This window comes from Pelophylax lessonae (assembly GCF_965119305.1).
Source record: "Pelophylax lessonae genome assembly, chromosome: 1".
Classification (NCBI taxonomy): Eukaryota; Metazoa; Chordata; class Amphibia; order Anura; family Ranidae; genus Pelophylax; species Pelophylax lessonae.
Window position 1 is genome coordinate 870168311 of NC_138768.1, and position 18383 is coordinate 870186693.

The window sequence follows — 18383 nt, forward strand, 5'->3', positions numbered from 1 at the left end:
GGTAGCCAGTGGGAGGAAAAATCCTCCTTACATTGGTGGTCTTTGGAAGAAAGAATATCCCTTACATTTGTGGCCTGTGGGAGATATAATGCATCTTACATTGGAGGTCAGGGGAAGAAGGAATGCCCTTTACATTGGTGGTCAGTAGGAGGTATAAAGCATCTTACATTGGAGGTCAGGGGAAGGAGGAATGCCCCTTCCATTGGGAGTCATTAGAAGGAAGAATGTCCCTTACATTGGTGGTCAGTGGGAAGAATAATGCCCCTACATTGGTGGTCTTTGGAAGGAAGAATATCCCTTACATTGGTAGCCAGTTGGAGGAAAAATGCCCCTTGGCCTTTGAAAGAAAGAATATCCCTTACATTGGTGGCCAGTGGGAGATATAATGCATCTTACATTGGAGGTCGGGGAAGGAGGAATGCCCTTTACATTGGTGGCCAGTGGGAGATATAATGCATCTTACATTGGAGGTCGGGGGAAGAAGGAATGCCTTTTACATTGGTGGCCAGTGGAAGATATAATGCATCTTACATTGGAGGTCGGGGGAAGAAGGAATGCCCTTTACATTGGTGGTCAGTGGGAGGTATAAAGCCCCTTAAATTGGAGGTCAGCGGAAGGATGAATGCCCTTTACATTGGTGGTCAGTAGGAGATATAATGCCCCTTATATTGATGGTCAGTGGCAGGAAGAAAGCTCCCTACATTGGTAATCAGTAGGAGGAACAATGTCTCCTTAAAGGACAAGTGTTGGCTTCTAAAAAAAAAAAAAAAAAACACACATGCTCACCTCTATGCAGCAGCATTGGTCTGATGCTGTAGCTGTCCCTCGGCAGCTCTAAGTAAAAAAACGGAACAATCACATGACTGCTGATCACTCAGGTTTCAGTCCATTCTGAGCAGAGAGTGGTGACTGTCAGTCACCGCTCTCTGCTCTGCCCCTCCAGTGCTCATTGGAGTGCCAAACTGGGAAGGAGGCTGAAGCGGCTGGCCCAGCCTCTCAGCAGCATGCTGAGAGGATGAGCCGGCTGCCGGTCAGGCATCTGGGTGAATCCCAACATTATTGTCGGGATCCTTCCAGAGCAGAACCAGGAGTGGCTCTGTGACATCAGCCAACAGCACTTACTTTTGCTCTCCTGTGACCCAGAAGATAATAATGTCCAAACCTCTCTCTTAAACTGGTGGTCAGTGGGAAGAAGATTGCCCCTTATACTGGGGGTCAGTGGGAGGTATAATGCCCATTACATTGGTAGTCCGTGGGAAGAAGAAAGCCCCTTACATTGGAGGACAGTAGGAAGAATGCTCCTTACATTAGTGGTCAGTGAGAAGAATGCTCCTTACATTAGTGATTAGTGGGAAGAATGTTCCTTACATTGGTGGTCAGTGGGAGGAATGCTCCTTACATTGGTGGTCAGTGGGAGGAATGCTCTCTTAAATTGGTGATCAGTAGTAAGAATTGGTGGTCAGTAGGAAGAATGTTCCTTACATTGGTGGTCAATCGGAGAAGGAATGGAGAAATGCCCTTTACATTGTCAGTGGGATGAAGAATGCCCCTTTACATTAGTAAACAGTGGCATTCGGAGAGTACCACTATAGCTATGAATGACCCTGGCCCACAACAGGCAGTTGTACAGTAGAATATGGGAGTGACTGATAAGCCCACTGCCACGCGGTAATCATGAGGATGAGACGTGGGATAGAGTTTGAGAATAAACCTCATCCTTATACAGCAGAATGTCTGAGCCCACCTGGGTGATTAATAAGCGCAAAGTCATGTGACCCGCTTCCCAGCTACGGCTCGTTAGTCCTCAGTGTGCGTGAAATGAAGAAATACATATTAAATTATGGAAATGTGATTGAACCTGACCTGCGGGAGTCGAGTTTATAAACTGTAATATTTTCTCCATCTGCAAAGTATAAGTGGAAGGAGGATGAGAGAGAAATTCGGAGAGATGGTGGGGGTCAGCGGCAGGACACAGGGAATTATAGGGGATGATTACAGATAATGGCACATTCGCTGCAGGAAAGTCACACAGAAAGATTTCTAATAAGCCATTTATCATTGCGTACAAGATTGTGTCACCCTCCGTACACCAAGATCTCCCCATTCACCTTTTGCTGTTGCAGCCAACTACGGTATGCTTTTTCTTTCATAATAAAAGAAAGCAAAATATCCACACATTTCTATTTCTGTTGTATTCTATTTACCAGGGAACCTATCGCAGTCCCAGTTACAGAAAGTAGAGAGAAATGACCTCATCGGTCTGTAACTATTACTGTTCAGTAGATAGAGGCAGGGAGGTGACCTAGCTGTGTTACCCAACTACAGTAAGGAGACTTTCGGTCACCGACCCAACCTAGCTGTGCGACAGTAGCGGAGGAACAGGAATATAAAACCATTGGCCAAGAAACAGCTCTTGAATATGTATTCCATTCCTCTATTTGGGTTTCCACCTGGATACTTAAACTTTACCCTCTCCTAATTGTAACGGTTTCCTCTGAGACATGCAGCATCAAGAGTACCTGTCCACATCTCCTTCCTACCCATCTCTCGCTCCTTCCCAGGTCTTCTTCCTGTGCACTCCTATTCCCTGCCCACCTCTCACTCCTTCTTAAGTCTTCTTCCTAAGCACTCCTATTCCCTGCCCATCTCTCACTCCTTCTCAAGTCTTATTCCTGTGCACTCCTCCTCCCTGCCTACCTTTCACTCCTTCCCAGGTCTTCTTCCTGTGCACTCCTATTTCCTGCCCATCTCTCACTCCTTCTCAAGTCTTCTTCCTATGCACTCCTATTCCCTGCCTACCTTTCACTCCTTCCCAGGTCTTCTTCCTGTGCACTCCTATTCCCTGCCCATCTCTCACTCCTTCCCAGGTCTTATTCCTGTGCACTCCTCCTCCCTGCCTACCTTTCACTCCTTCCCAGGTGTTCTTCCTGTGCACTCCTTCCCAGGTCTTCTTTTTGTCTGCTCGCCCATCCTGCCCACCTCTCACTCCTTCCCAGGTTTTCTTCCTGTCCGCTCCTCCACCCTGTCCATCTCTCACTCCTTCCCAGGTCTTCTTCCTGTACACTCTTCCACCCTCCCCACCTCTCACTACTCCCCAGGTCTTCTTCTTGTCGGCTCCTCCTCCCTGCCAACCTCTCACTCCTTCCCAGGTCTTCTTTTTTGCACCTCCTCCCTGCCAACCTCTTACTTCTTTCTAGGTCTTCTTATTTTCTGCTCCTCCTCCCTGTTAACCTCTCACTCCTTCCCATGTCTTCTTCTTGTCTGCTCCTCCCTGCCCACCTCTCACTCCTTCTCAGGTCTTCTTCTTGTCCGCTCCTTCTCCCTGCTCACTCCGCCGTAGATCATCTTCTTGCCTGCTCTTCCCTGCCCACCTCTCATTTCTTGCCCTCCTCCTTTTCCTGTCCACTCCTCCTCCCTGCCTACCTCTCATTTATTACCACTTCTTCATCCTGCCTGCTCTACTTGCCCTCCCCTTTTACCTGCAAACCCTTCCTTCTTGCCCATCATTCCTCCCTGCCTACCTCTCACTCCTCCCCAGGTCGTCTTCTTGTCCGCTCCTCCTCCCTGCCCACCTCTCACTCCTTTCTAGGTCTTCTTGTCCACACCTCCTTCCTGAGCACCGCTCACTCATTCTCTAGTCTTATTCTTGTCTGTTCCTCCTTCCTGCTCACCTGTCACTCCTTCGCAGGTCTTCTTCTTGTCTGTTCCTCCTTCTGCCCACCTCTCATCCCTTCCCATGTCTTCTTCTTGTCCGCTCCTCCTTCCTGCCCACCTCTAACTCCTTCCCAGGTCTTTTTCTGGTCCGCTCCTCCTCCCTGCCCCCTTCTCACTCTTCCCCAGGTTTTCTTCTTATCTGCTCCTCCTTCCTGTCCACCTCTCACTCCTTTTAAGGTCTTCCTGTCTGCTCCTCCTCCCTGCTCAATCCTTTGTGAATCATCTTCTTGTCTGCTCCTCTTTTTCCTGCCCACTCCTCCTCCCTGCCTACCTCTCATTTCTTCCCACCTCTTCCTCCTGTCTGCTCCTCCTATTTGCCCTCCCCTTTTACCTGCAAACCCTTTCTTCTTGCCCATCACTCCTTCCTGCTCTCTTCTTCCTGCCTACCCCTCCTTCCTGTACATTGTTCCTCCCTGCTCAATATTTTTTTTGTCCACCTCTTCTCCTTGTCAAATTGGTTTTCCTGGCCTGAATCACCATTTCTTCTTTCCTGCCCATTCCCTCCTTGTCCACCTATTCTTCCTTCACACCACCTTTTTCTCCCTACCTTTTCTTCCTGCCCACTCCTCCCTCCTGCATCTTCTTCCTGCCAACCTCCCCTGCCTCTGCTTTCTGCCCATCCTTCCTTTCTCCCCACTGCTTCTTCATGACTGAATCTCCTCCTGCACCATCTTTCCCTTTTGCCCCTACACCTCTCTGTCCACCTTTCCTCCCCCTTTTTGTCTTACCCACCTTTCTGCACACCCCTTCTCCCTCCTGTCTTAGCCTCTTCTTCCTCCCACTACTCCTCTCCCCCTGCCTTTTTTCCTATCTGCTCCTCCTCCTTCCCCATCCCTTCTTCCTGCCCACCCTTCCTCCTGAACCACCTTCTTCCATTTCTGCTACTCCTCCCTGCCTACCTCTCTGTCCTCCCTGCCTCTTCTGCCTCTCCTACAAGTATGCTGTTTCATACTTCATGGCATCCTTGACATGTTCCTGGATATATTGCACTGAGAGTTACCCTTTGGTGAGATGACTTCTGAATGTCTAAGGGCCTATTCACACGAATGAAGCTCAATGCATAGAAAAAAAATCCCTTTTACTGAAATCTTTCGCAGCGCAGCTTACTGCAATGTAGATCATGTATTGTGGTGTACTATGGTGTGTTCTATGCAGTTGCATTTTAACCATGTGCTGGGGTGCCAACCAAAATAAATGGTAGCACATTGCGCCAACAGGTGTAAGAAACATTATTGCAAAACATTACAATACATTATCATTGTAATTTATGCGTTTGCCACGTAGATGGCGTGATCAGGCCTTAAAGAAATGCTCAGGGAAGCAAATCAAGCAAAGTAAAGGCAGATCATTTCACTAAGTGCTCTTTTCTCTTGTTAAACTACTATCCTTCATAGTATATATCCTGTCTTGTTAGTGCTGCTAATGCACTTGTACTGTATTTTGCTAATATGTTAGCGATAGCTGCATGGCTTTTCCCCCGGGTGGGTTTCCTGATAGTGTCAACAGAGGAACATACCTATTAAAGCTGCAGGAATAATTGTTAAAAAAATTGTGATTAAGATTCATCCCCCATGATCTTAAAATGGCATTTCCTCGATTCATACAGAGCAGAGTTGATCTTTGCTCGCTCACAGCTGTCAAAAAAAAAAAAGGAGCCTCCAGCAACACAATGTTTTACAATGTATCATTTCGTTCTTTTAGATCAAAGGATTTAACTTTCATCTGTAAAGGAGGGCAGTTTAACCTCTTAAAGACTAAGCCTTTTTCATACACTTGTTGCTTACAAGTTAAAATCAGTATTTTTGCTAGAAAATTACTTAGAACCCCTCAACATTATATAGATTATATAGATTTATATACATTTTTTTTAGCAGAGACCCTATAGAAACAAAATGGCAATCGTTGCAATCTTTTATGTCACACTGTATTTGCGCAGAAGTATTTCAAACGCAGTATTTTGGGGAAAAAATCCACTTTAATGAATTCAAATAAAAAAAAAAAACAGTAAAGTTAGCCCAATTTTTTTGTATGATGTAAAAGATGATGTTACGTCGAGAATCGCGAGAGAATGCTGATCTTTATTCTAAGCAAAAAAATTGTGATTGTCATTTTATACAGAATCTTGCAGCTCTAATACCTATGCAATGTGTGTTGGCATGGTCACTTTTAGTCTTCACTAGACATTTGACAATGCAAGAGAGCAACCAGGGGACAAGGACATAGGTTGTCACCCTATAATAGGAAGTGTCTGTGTGTTGTTTTATAGCATAAAAATATGGAAAACCGCATTTTGGTTATCATGTATCATTTTTAGAAGCTAGGCTTCCCTTATTCATAAGTTAATGAACCCGTTTGACTGGTTCATGAAGCTCATGCAACAGGAAGTGATGTTGGCAAGAAATAGGGAGAGGACTTGAACCCAGCCATGTGCTGAAGACAAACAGAAGTAGTTTTGGAGGACTCCAAGAAGCAAGGAGCAGTCTGGAAGAGAAGACGTCTCCACAATAAAGAAGGAAGGGGGCTCCATAATGACTTAACAACAAAGAAAATCTGTGCAAGGAGGTAACATCAACCTGGAGATGACACTAAATCTACAGTATAACCTATGTTAAGTAACTGTTTAGTGAATCCCTATAACATACTGGACATTGTCCATGCTCATTTGTTAGGAAAGATAGATAGCTTGTGCATGTGTATATAGTATGCATATGTTGTAGTACTCTGTATGTCGTATATTGTTTTTCTAATACTGTAAGTAGTTTGTGTGAGTACAATATTTTTGTTTAGTAAAGCACATTAATACATCACAGAGGTTTTTATTATATGCTTCCTTGCTTTACCGCAAAGTGATCTCAAAACACAAAGCAAAACAGCCTAAACAAGGACCTTCATGGCAGGATCACCATGGACTACTTTAATGAAAGCTAAAAATTACACTATGTTAAGTCAATCCCCAGTCTTCCCTTCAGTCTTGCACAGTAGTACAGGCTCCTCTCCTCTACTGAAATTGCTTACTTTGATTTCACTGCACACTGTGAGCTTCGCTAGTATGTTGAAGAGACGGGAAAGGGAGAACCAAGAAAAGCCAAAATATGAGCAGATTAAACTTCAGCTTTAAGAGGAGATTCAGAATGGGGGCAGTTTCCAATGTTTTTTTTATAAACAGTGCTAGAATGAATAAGTCTAAGTGCCTCAGGATCCTGCCACTGATGACCCCCCATCATTTTGCAGAGTCATGTGACCAGCGACTAGCGGCAAAGACTGTCAAGGCCAGACAAGAGGTGGAAAGTTCTCAGGCTGCAGATAATGCTTCTCCAGTCTATTTATAAGCATCAGTGCCAGAATGGAGCCTTGGCTATACACGGCTTCTCAGCGGCTGAACAATGACATCCTTGTGAGTAATGAAAACCTCCCTGAGGACAAAGAGGAGATGGTAGGCCAAGAGCCCAGCTGATGAATTACAGCGCCAAAATCTCTCCAGTACCACCAGCCAAATACGAGACAATTCCAGCACTTCGCAATGCTCGGAATACCGATACGCTCACCCCTGGAAACGTCTATCGCTCTCACAGAATGCAGAATGCTCCAATCATTTCCATATAGTAAGGACAAGACACTGAAGTTATACAACTGCTGAAACAAAAATCGAAGATTTATACCAATAGGGGGTTTCTGCTTTAACGGAGACCTCCACACAAAATAAAAATCAGTAATAAACAAGCAAAAAAAAACCTATATTTTTAACGTAACTTTCTTTCTTGAAGTCCATTGAGGGAAGCAGGCTCTGCCCCTCTGTGTAATTAGGAGGCAAAAAAAAAAGGAGGCATGATTGTTGGAGGCAAGGTTATTCGGTGGCTTTTATTGTGAGTGTCCAAACGTTCAGGCAGCCACATAACCCACAAGTCCAAGAATTACTGATTTCCTGCATCCCTCAAAGAACTTTAAAAAAAGCATTTTATGGTAAGTACAAAAATCGTATTTTCTTTATCGTCCATTGAGGGACACAGGATAATAGTAATTCTAGGATAGACAAGTGGGATGCCCAAAAAGTGGTCCAACAGAGGGGTGGAAAAAAGGCCACTAAGTGATCCTTACAGGAGAATGAATTAAGGAAAAGAGTCAACCTAATAAAGAATAATCATTATCATAAGAATGATTCCAAAGATCAACCTAGTGTTCAAGACCAGGACAGATAATCCCAGAAGGGAAAGGAAAACTAGAATAGGAAGGAACAATAGGCTTCAGCTATGAAGTGGAGGATAACTTATGTATAACTTGTCTAGAATAACTTAGACCAGTGGTATCCAAACTGCAGCCCTGGGGTCAGATGCAACCTTTTGCTTGCCTTTATCCTGCCCTTGGGGCACTATTCCTCCCACTGATACCAACTATGGAGCACTATCCCTCCTACTCACACCAATGATAGGGCACTATTCCTCCCACTGACACCATCAAATGGGCATTATTCCTCCTACTAAAAAAATAATGGGGCATTTTCTACTTCCACTGGCCACAGTCCAGCTCCGTAAATCCTGAAGGACAGTAAACTGGCCCTCTGTTTAGAAGATTGGAGACTCCTGACTTAGACCAACAGCTTAAAGAGGTCAACAAAATGAAAAGGCTTAATAGGCTTAGTTCACCTATACCACAAAAAAACATTTAGTGCAGGTATGGGGTGCCTGTAGGTAAAAACAAACTTAGTTTTGACTAAAGTTGGATAATACCCTTTCTGAAAGTGTAGGCCATCTATGTACCTTTCAAAGCCTGGCTGGAAAACTCTCAGAGATAGCATCATCCTGTCCTGCCTTGCTGCTAGGACATTGCTAGGACACTCCCAGCTGTTACCGTTGACCCCCACAATCACAAGAGTGAGTTCTCACACCCCCGCACATGCACGGGTCTGTATTTCCTCCGTCGCACTGCTAATCTCAAAGCTACTAGGATGGGGGAGAGAGAGCGCATGTGTGGCAAATACAGCCACTGTATATTGTCCTCCGTGTAGACATTATGTTTATTGCATGTGTATACCTTTAAGAACCAAGTGTTTGTAATGTAATGCTACAGCCCTTCTTCCCCCACCCCCCCCCCCCCCTCCTGTTTCTGTGTCTAATTGTGTGGATTCATGACACATAGACAATGGTCTGGACTGGAGACATCTCTCCGCAGGGGGTGTGTATTGAGAGACTGCCTGTTTCAAGGCACAAATATTCAGTCCCCCATGTGGCCCACAGCTGTACAGCCCCTGGAATGTCTGTGGGGAAGCCCCTTGCATGGGGAATCCCATAAATACTGAAAGCCTGTGAATAAAAGTTGTTGTTGACTCCCAGCCTATGTGTCGTCTAGTCCTTAGGAGGGAAGGATGGTATAACGCTACCTGGATTGTTGCATGCTGTACCTGCCTATTTGGAATATTACCTGTTTTCCTGCCTACCAGCGGAGACCCTGTAGATTGAACTACCCCTCCGCTACAGCATGTGAGGGGGTTTAAATATGAGAAAGAGCTCACTCCTGTGAGGGTGGGGGAGAGCAGTAATGGCTGGGAGCATCTTAGCAATGTTCTAGCAAAAAGGTAGGACAAGGGGAATGCAATCGCTGGGAGTTTTTTGACCAGGCATTGGGAGGCACGTAAATGGTCTACACCTACAGGAAGGTCATTTTTATCTTTGGTCAAAGCTGCACAGTTTTTTATTATATAGGGATATATAAGGGATGCAATAACCATACTATAACCCATCTGACCTAGTATTAAATGTCAGAAAATCTGGAAACTTGACCTTATAAAGGGTGGAATCCACCATACAGAAGCTAAGGTTAGGAACCCACCTATGAACACAAGTATATGAAGTGTGAAAATGAATAGAATATACTCTATCTTCCAAGGAACCACATTTATACAAACGCCTCTGAACTTGCCATATGCCATGTTGAGAAAAAAGTACATTAAGTTTTAGGAGTGTTTTGTCTATGGACCCTCCAGAGAAATACAAAATGTATTAGGGATGGAAGCTTCAACACAAGGAGGAAGGGGGCACACTTTAAGAAATACCCTCACTGTTTTAATGGGGAACATCAGATGAAGGGATATGTAAAAACCACCTGTCTGTCAAACTAGAATGAAGGAGTGTGTGAAAAGAAGCATCCAAAGAGAATGCTCCCAGGATGAATGAAGGGATAGTCCCTACTTTCACTAAAATCCAGCACAGGTAGCGGGACTTCAAGGAGGAAAGCACCATAGATGTATAGGCCAAACTGCAGATTCTCCAGCATACACTATACTGTCAAAAGCATAAGGACGCCTGCCTTTACATGCACATGAACTTTAATGGCATCATCCCAGTCTTAATTTGTAGGGTTCAATATAGAGTTATTTTGCAGCTATAGCAGCTTCAACTCTTCTGGGAAGGCTGTCCACAAGAATTAGGAGTCTATGGGAATGTTTTGCCATTCTTCCAGAAGCGCATTTGCGAGGTCAGGTCACTCCAAACTCGCTCATCCATGTCTTTATGGACCTTGCTTTGTGCACTGGTGCGCAGTCATGTTGGAACAGGAAGTGTCCATCACCAAACTGTTCCTACAAAGTTGGGAGCATGAAATTGTCCAAAATGTCTTGGTATGCTGATGCCTTAAGAGTTCCCTTCACTGGAACCTAGGGGCCAAGCCCAACCCCTGAAAAACAACCCCACACTATAATCCCCCCCTCCACCAAATGATTTGGACCAGTGCACAAAGCAAGGTCCATAAACACATCAATGAGTGAGTTTGGAGTTGAGGAACTTGACTTGCCTGCACAGAGTCCAAACCTCAACCCGATAGAACACCTTTGGAATGAATTAGAGTGAAGACTGCGAGCCAGGCCTTCTCGTCCACATCAGTGCCTGACTTTACAAAAGCGCTTCTGGAAGAATGGGCAAACATTCCCATAAACACACTCCTAAACCTTGGGAACAGCCTTCCCAGAGGAGTTGAAGCTGTTATAGCTGCAAAGGGTGGGCCAACTCAATACTGAACCCTAGGGACTAATACTGGGATGCCATTAAAGTTAATGTGCGTGTAAAGGCAGGTGTCCCAATACTTTTGATAATATAGTGTAACAGGAGAATTGCATGAGACAAAGAGATCGCACGATAAAGGAGACTATGTGAATGAGTTCCAAGATTAACTAAAAGATTCCCTAAGGAGGAGAATGGGAAGGTTCTAAAACACTCAAGGAGAGAAGATAACAGATATATTTTTAAAAAGGACAGTGAAGCAAAGACTCTCCTCAGTAAAGGTATCCAAGGCGTTCCATGATGTAGAATCAAGGATACTCTTCAGTGAAGGTATCCAAGGTGCTCAACTATGGAGAACCAAGGACTTTCTTCAGTGAAGGTATCTAAGGGGTTCCACGATGGAGAACCAAGGACTCTATTCAGTAAAGGTATCCAAACTGTTCTACGATAGAGAACCAAGGACTTTCTTCAATGAAGGTATCCAAGGCGTTCCATGATGGAGAATCAATGACGCTCTTCAGTGAAGGTATCCAAGGCATTCCACAATCGAGAACCAAGGACGTTCTTCAGTGATGGTATCCAAGGCGTTCCCCATTAGAGAACCAAGGACTCTCTTCAGTGAAGGTATCCAAGACACTTCTTGATAGAGAACCAATTACTTTCTTCAGTGAAGGTATCTAAGGCGTTCGAAGATGGAGAACCAAGGACTTTCTTCAGTGAAGATATCCAAGTCATCAGTAGCAGAACTAACAGAGTCACAGCAGTCACACTTGCGACCGGGCCCTGGCATTCCACCACTGTGTGGGGGGGGGGGGCCAAGACCTGGCATCTCCCCCTATACCTCTGGCTGGTAGTTCACTATACAATGGAGGGGGGCGGGCGATCGGCAGCTTTGTGGTGCCCGCAGGATCTCCCTCCGGGTAGCAGTTCACTTTCCTCTATAAAGTGGAGTGGGGAGGGGCCTCTGACCCAGGCAGGTATTGGCTTTGAGTCTACAAGCAGAGCAGCTCACTTATGTACTGAATCTGGTGCCTGCCCAGGTCAGAGGCCCCTCCCCTCTCTGTATAGAGGGCAGTGAACTGCTAGCCGAAGGGAGATCCGGCGGGCATCAAAGAACTGCCGATTGCCCCCTACCGCCTCAGAGCAGAGATTTGTTAGGTCCCTTTCACACTGGCAGACCGATCGGGTCCACCTGTCTGTTTTTCAAGAGAACCCGGTCAGTCCATCCACAGCGCTCCATGGAGTGGCAGGTGTAAATGGACATGTGTCTGCTGACACCCGCCGCCATCTGATCCAATCCTGTCTGCTAAAAACATACGGATGGTGATCAGCTCTGCATCAGCGGAGCAGACATGGAGCTGTCATCAGTTTGCTCAGTGGGAATCAGTGGAGAGATCTCCTGCTGAGCAAGCGGATCACGCTGAGGGGTCCTCCCTGTGTGAAAGGGGTCTTAGGGGTGTGCGGGGTGCCAAGTTTGCTTGCTGCAGTCTACAATGGTGTGCTGGAGTGATACAGAGGATGCTGGGAGGTGCAGTGGTTTGTGTGTGTATGGGGGGGGGGGTGCAGATGGGTGGGGGTTGCAGAGATGTGCAGTGAGGTAAAGTACATGTAAATGTACAGAGTAAATGTGCTGGGGGGTGATGAGGTGTGCTGGGGAAAACAGAAGATGCTGGAAGGTGCAGAGGTGTGTGTGTGTGTGGGGGGGGGGGGGGGTGGAGGTATGCTGGGGGTTACAAAGGCATACTGGAGGATGAAGAGGATACTAGGAGGTGCAGAGAAGTGTGGGGGTGCAGAGGTGTGCTGGGGGGGGTTTGGAGGATTCTGCAAGGTGCGCAGAGGTGCGTGTAGGAGGTGCAGCGATGTGCCAAGGGGTACAGAAGTCTGCTGGGGGGGGTACAGAAATGTGCTAAGGGTACAGGAGTTATTTGGGAGGTGCAGAGAGAGATGCACAGGGGGTATAGAGGCGTGCTGAGGGGTACATGGGCATTCTGGGGGGGAGGGGGGATGTAGTGAAGTGCAAAGGGGTATAGCATTAGATGGTATATAGCATTAGATGATTTTAAATGCCCTACCCCTAATTAAGATATGTCCCCTGCCTACAATGGCTGGCTGAACATTTTTTTTGGAAAGGTTGGCAACTATGCAGGAAGAGGTCCTGCTGCAGAACAAGTGAGAGGGTCTTGCTGTGGGAAAGCAAAAAAGGGCCCCGTGATGGGAGTAAAGGGCCCTAGATCAGTGGGAAGAGACCCTGGAGCAGTGGCAAGGGCATCGGGATGGGGTCAGGGGGGTCCTTCATGGCTTCTTGCATCGGGGGCCCTGAAGGTTCTAGTTATGCCTCTGCAAGGCATTCCACAATGAGGAACCAAGAACTCTCTTCAGTGAAGGTATTCAAGGTGTTCCATGATAGAGAACCAAGGACCCTCTTCAATGAAGGTATCCAAGGCGCTCAACGATGAAGAACCAAGAACTCGCTTCAGTGAAGGTATCCAAGGCGTTCCACGATGAAGAACCAAGGCCTCACTTCAGTGAAGGTATCAAAGGCATTCTACGATGGAGAACCAAAGATTTTCTTCAGTGGCGGTATCCAAGGCGTTACACAATGAGGAACAAAGAACTCTCTTCAGTGAAGGTATTCAAGGTGTTCCATGATAGAGAACCCAGGACCCTCTTCAGTGAAGGTATCCAAGGCGTTCAACGATGAAGAACCAAGAACTCACTTCAGTGAAGGTATCCAAGGTGTTCCACGATGAAGAACCAAGACCTCACTTCAGTGAAGGTATCAAAGGCATTCTACGATGGAGAACCAAAGATTTTCTTCAGTGGCGGTATCCAAGGCATTCCACGATGGAGAACCAAAGATTTTCTTCAGTGGCGGTATCCAAGGCATTCCACGATGGAGAACCAAGAACTCTCTTCAGTGAAGGTATCCAAGGCGTTCCACGATGGAGAGCCAAGAACTCTCTTCAGTGAAGGTATCCAAGGCATTCCACGATGGAGAGCCAAGGAAACACAGGGCATTATTAAGGACATAACACTCAGAAAAAAAAGACTACTGGAGTACACTGAAGAGTCTGGTGTCCCAAGGACAAGGAGACAGTGGAAAAACTATCCTAAAGGTAGCAGAAAGAAACAGGGTAGAACATACTCTATTTAGGTGTAACATATATCGGTCTATCCATCCAATATAGTATATATTACACCTTAAAAGTGTACTTTCTACCCTGCTACTTTCTGGTTACCTGGTGTGTCCCCAAATCTGTCCTTAGCCAGTTAGCATGCTGGCTTCTAATCCTTGGATCTCAAGCACAGTTCTGATATATCTATATGTATGCTTCGGTACACAATGTAAATGTTTGATAGCTGTTGTAAAATGCTTTTGCTCATTATTCATTGTTATTCTCTTATCTGGTTAGAATAAATTTATGAGCTCCTGAAGAAGCTTAATATCGCGAAACATCTTTAGCTTCTACTTGTCATGCTGACCAGTCCCAATTTTGCTGGGCACTAGGGTTCTGGCCTACCAGCTGTCAGATACCAACTATACTGGTCTGAGTAGTTTTATTGTGTTTTTATGGACTGACAGATTTATATGTAATTTTGACAAAATAAACATTTTGATTTTACTATTGGTGCCTTAAAAGTCCATCTTTCTATCTGTATATACAGTGAGTACGGAAAGTATTCAGACCCCCTTAAATTTTTCACTCTTTGTTATATTGCAGCCATTTGCTAAAATCATTTAAGTTCATTCTTCTTCCTCATGAATGTACACATAGCTCCCCATACTGACAGAAAAACACAGAATTGTTGACATTGTTGCAGATTTATTAAAAAAGAAAAACTGAAATATCACATGGTCCTAAGTATTCAGACCCTTTGCTCAGTATTTAGTAGAAGCCCCCTTTTGATCTAATACAGCCAGGAGTCTTTTTGGGAAAGATGCAACAAGTCTTTCACACCTGGATTTGGGGATCCTCTGCCATTCCTCCTTGCAGATCCTCTCCAGTTCTGTCAGGTTGGATGGTAAACGTTGGTGGACAGCCATTTTTAGGTCTCTCCAGAGATGCTCAATTGGGTTTAAGTCAGGGCTCTGGCTGGGCCATTCAAGAACAGTCACGGAGTTGTTGTCAAGCCACTCCTTCGTTATTTTAGCTGTGTGCTTAGGGTCATTGTCTTGTTGGACAGTAAACCTTCGGCCCAGTCTGAGGTCCAGAGCACTCTGGAGAAGGTTTTTGTCCAGGATATCCCTGTACTTGGCCGCATTCATCTTTCCCTTAATTGCAACCAGTCGTCCTGTCCCTGCAGCTGAAAAACACCCCCACAGCATGATGCTGCCACCACCATGCTTCACTGTTGGTTTTCTCCACACATACCGCTTAGAATTAAGGCCAAAAAGTTCTATTTTGGTCTCATCAGACCAGAGAATCTTATTTCTCACCATCTTGGAGTCCTTCAGGTGTTTTTTAGCAAACTCCATGCGGGCTTTCATGTGTCTTACACTGAGGAGAGGCTTCCGTCGGGCCATTCTGCCATAAAGCCCCGACTGGTGGAGGGCTGCAGTGATGATTGACTTTCTACAACTTTCTCCCATCTCCTGACTGCATCTCTGGAGCTCAGCCACAGTGATCTTTGGGTTCTTCTTTACCTCTCTCACCAAGGCTCTTCTCCCATGATAGCTCAGTTTGGCCGGACGGCCAGCTCTAGGAAGGGTTCTGGTCGTCCCAAACGTCTTCCATTTGAGGATTATGGAGGCCACTGTGCTCTTAGGAACCTTAAGTGCAGCAGAAATCTTTTTGTAACCTTGGCCAGATCTGTGCCTTGCCACAATTCTGTCTCTGAGCTCTTCAGGCAGTTCCTTTGACCTCATGATTCTCATTTGCTCTGACATGCATTGTGATCTGGAAGGTCTTATATAGACAGGTGTGTGGCTTTCCTAATCAAGTCCAATCACTATAATCAAACACAGCTGGACTCAAATGAAGGTGTAGAACCATCTCAAGGATGATCAGAAGAAATGGAAAGCACCTGAATTAAATATATGAGTGTCACAGCAAAGGGTCTGAATACTTAGGACCATGTGATATTTCAGTTTTTCTTTTTTAATAAATCTGCAACAATGTCAACAATTCTGTGTTTTTCTGTCAGTATGGGGTGCTATGTGTACATTCATGAGGAAGAAGAATGAACTTAAATGATTTTAGCAAATGGCTGCAATATAACAAAGAGTGAAACATTTAAGGGGGTCTGAATACTTTCCGTACCCACTGTACATTTTCTAGATTGAGAAGTAGAATCTGAGCTCCCCCAGGCAGGAGAGTTCTCTATTCTGTGAAATTGTCTTATAACTTACGTATAAATATTACCGGGGGCCAGATGACAATTCTATTTCTCAGACATGATGGATGAGCTACGGCACCAGCCTCACTTTTCATTATTATTCCAGACTGTGTTATTGAATCATCACCACGCTGTGATACCTCGGAGACATCTGAATACACCGCTGTACCTCCAACCTGTACATACGGTTTATATAGCTCTGATACAGTATATACTGGAGTGCTGTACACAGAACACTGAGCCAGTCACATCAGTCTCTGCACCAGAGGAGCTTACACTCTAATGTCCCCCCACAGTCACATCAGTCTCTGCACCAGAGAAGCTTACACTCTAATGTCCCCCCACAGTCACACACTATTATTATTATACATTTATATAGCTCTGACATATACCGCAGTGCTGTACAAAGAACACTGAGCCAGTCACCTCAGTCTCTGTACCAGAGGAGCTTACACTCTAATGTCCCCCACAGTCACACACTATTATTATTATACATTTATATAGCTCTGACATATACCGCAGTGCTGTACAAAGAACACTGAGCCAGTCACATCAGTCTCTGCACCAGAGGAGCTTACACTCTAATGCCCCCCCACAGTCACATCAGTCTCTGTACCAGAGGAGCTTACACTCTATTGTCCCTCCACAGTCACATCACTCTCTGTACCAGAGGAGCTTACACTCTAATGTCCCCCACAGTCACACACTATTATTATACATTTATATAGCTCTGACATATACCGCAGTGCTGTACAGAGAACACTGAGCCAGTCACATCAGTCTCTGTACCAGAGGAGCTTACACTCTAATGTCCCCCACAGTCACACACTATTATTATACATTTATATAGCTCTGACATATACCGCAGTGCTGCACAGAGATCACTGAGCCAGTCACATCAGTCTCTGCACCAGAGGAGCTTACACTCTAATGTCCCCCCACAGTCACATCAGTCTCTGCACCAGAGGAGCTTACACTCTAATGTCCCTTCACAGTCACACACTATTATTATTATACATTTATATAGCTCTGACCTATGCCGCAGTGCTGTACAGAGAACACTGAGCCAGTCACATCAGTCTCTGTACCAGAGGAGCTTACACTCCAATGTCTATTATTATTATACTTTTATATAGCTCTGACATATACCGCAATGCACGACATACGCCTTCCGTCACAAGAGCTTACACTCTATGACAATTTGGTGTTTCACAGGGCAGAACATTGATCATCTAGGGAGAATGTCCCCAGCAGGGGACACAGACAGAGATTTTGGCTTTTTTAGAGTGTTCCATGCTCAATAATGATTCTATAAACAATAAGAAATCATGAATAATTTTTACATTTCTCTATAGAGCGGAGACCAGCGGGATTGTATTTGCTATTCCTTCCCTCGGCATGAACATTCAGTGTACAGATCCCAAACAGCCTGTCATCACAATATTACAGATCAGCAGTGTAGAAGTAGTGACCTTACCTTGCCATCAGTGGTAACGGCGGCGAAGATGGTGGAGGAGTATGGCGCCCAGGCTACGTCCCCCACTGCAGAGTTCAGGTCAAACACAAACATGGGAGTCCTGGGGGAGGAAGTCAGTTGTCAGTAGCGGTAATATAACTGCACTAACTGGCAGGCACAAAGGAAGAGTACATAATAAGCAACAGGGTGGATTTGATTGAAATCACAATTTAAATCCGGATTTAATTCACTAGTAAAAAGGCTTGATTCAAATCCACTCAAATTTAAATCATATTTTTTAAAGAGTAAACTGTCATCTCTGTCCTGCAGCGTCTTCTCCTCTGACCCGCTGTTGACTCACAGACAGTCCCATTCACTTTAATGGGAAAGCTGATGATGCAGCAGTGACACAACAAGGCGAGGGATGAGGCGGCAGCAGGTGAGTGGATCTGGTGCTCGCAAATGCACTGCGTATGCGATCTGCATTTGAGGTGCAAATGTAATTTTACACAGGAGCTGCTTCATTTTGACAGTCGCTCCTGCTGTGTAATTTTTTTATGTTTTGGATGAAAAAAATAATTAGAACTAGAAATTAGAAAAGAATTAGAATTCCTGATGGGGTTTTACTGCTATTTGGGGCTCTGTTAAGCTGCAATCACATTTTGTGTTGTCACTGCATGCAAAACAGCATTTGTGCATATTTGTACATCAGAAGCCCAGCCCTCAAAATTTCCACTCTCCTGCTCGCATTAGGCGAGTGGAAATAAGCTGAGGGAGAGTGTGGAGCCGCAAAGGGTGGGAGCGTGTTAAGGTCTTACCTTGCCCTCTCAGCCATCTTGGACATGTGCAGACTGTTGCCTCTTATAAACTCTGATTGCATCATCGCT

General features: G+C 45.3%; 1 protein-coding gene across 1 annotated transcript in view; it reads right to left on the reverse strand.

The window, feature by feature from the left end:
* Positions 1-18383, reverse strand: part of DNAI1 (dynein axonemal intermediate chain 1) — a 259805-nt gene that overhangs the window by 105136 nt on the left and 136286 nt on the right. The window contains exon 19 of the mRNA XM_082243034.1: positions 17518-17617. Within this exon, the coding sequence (XP_082099160.1) occupies positions 17518-17617 (100 nt within the window). The remainder of the gene's footprint in view (positions 1-17517; positions 17618-18383) is intronic.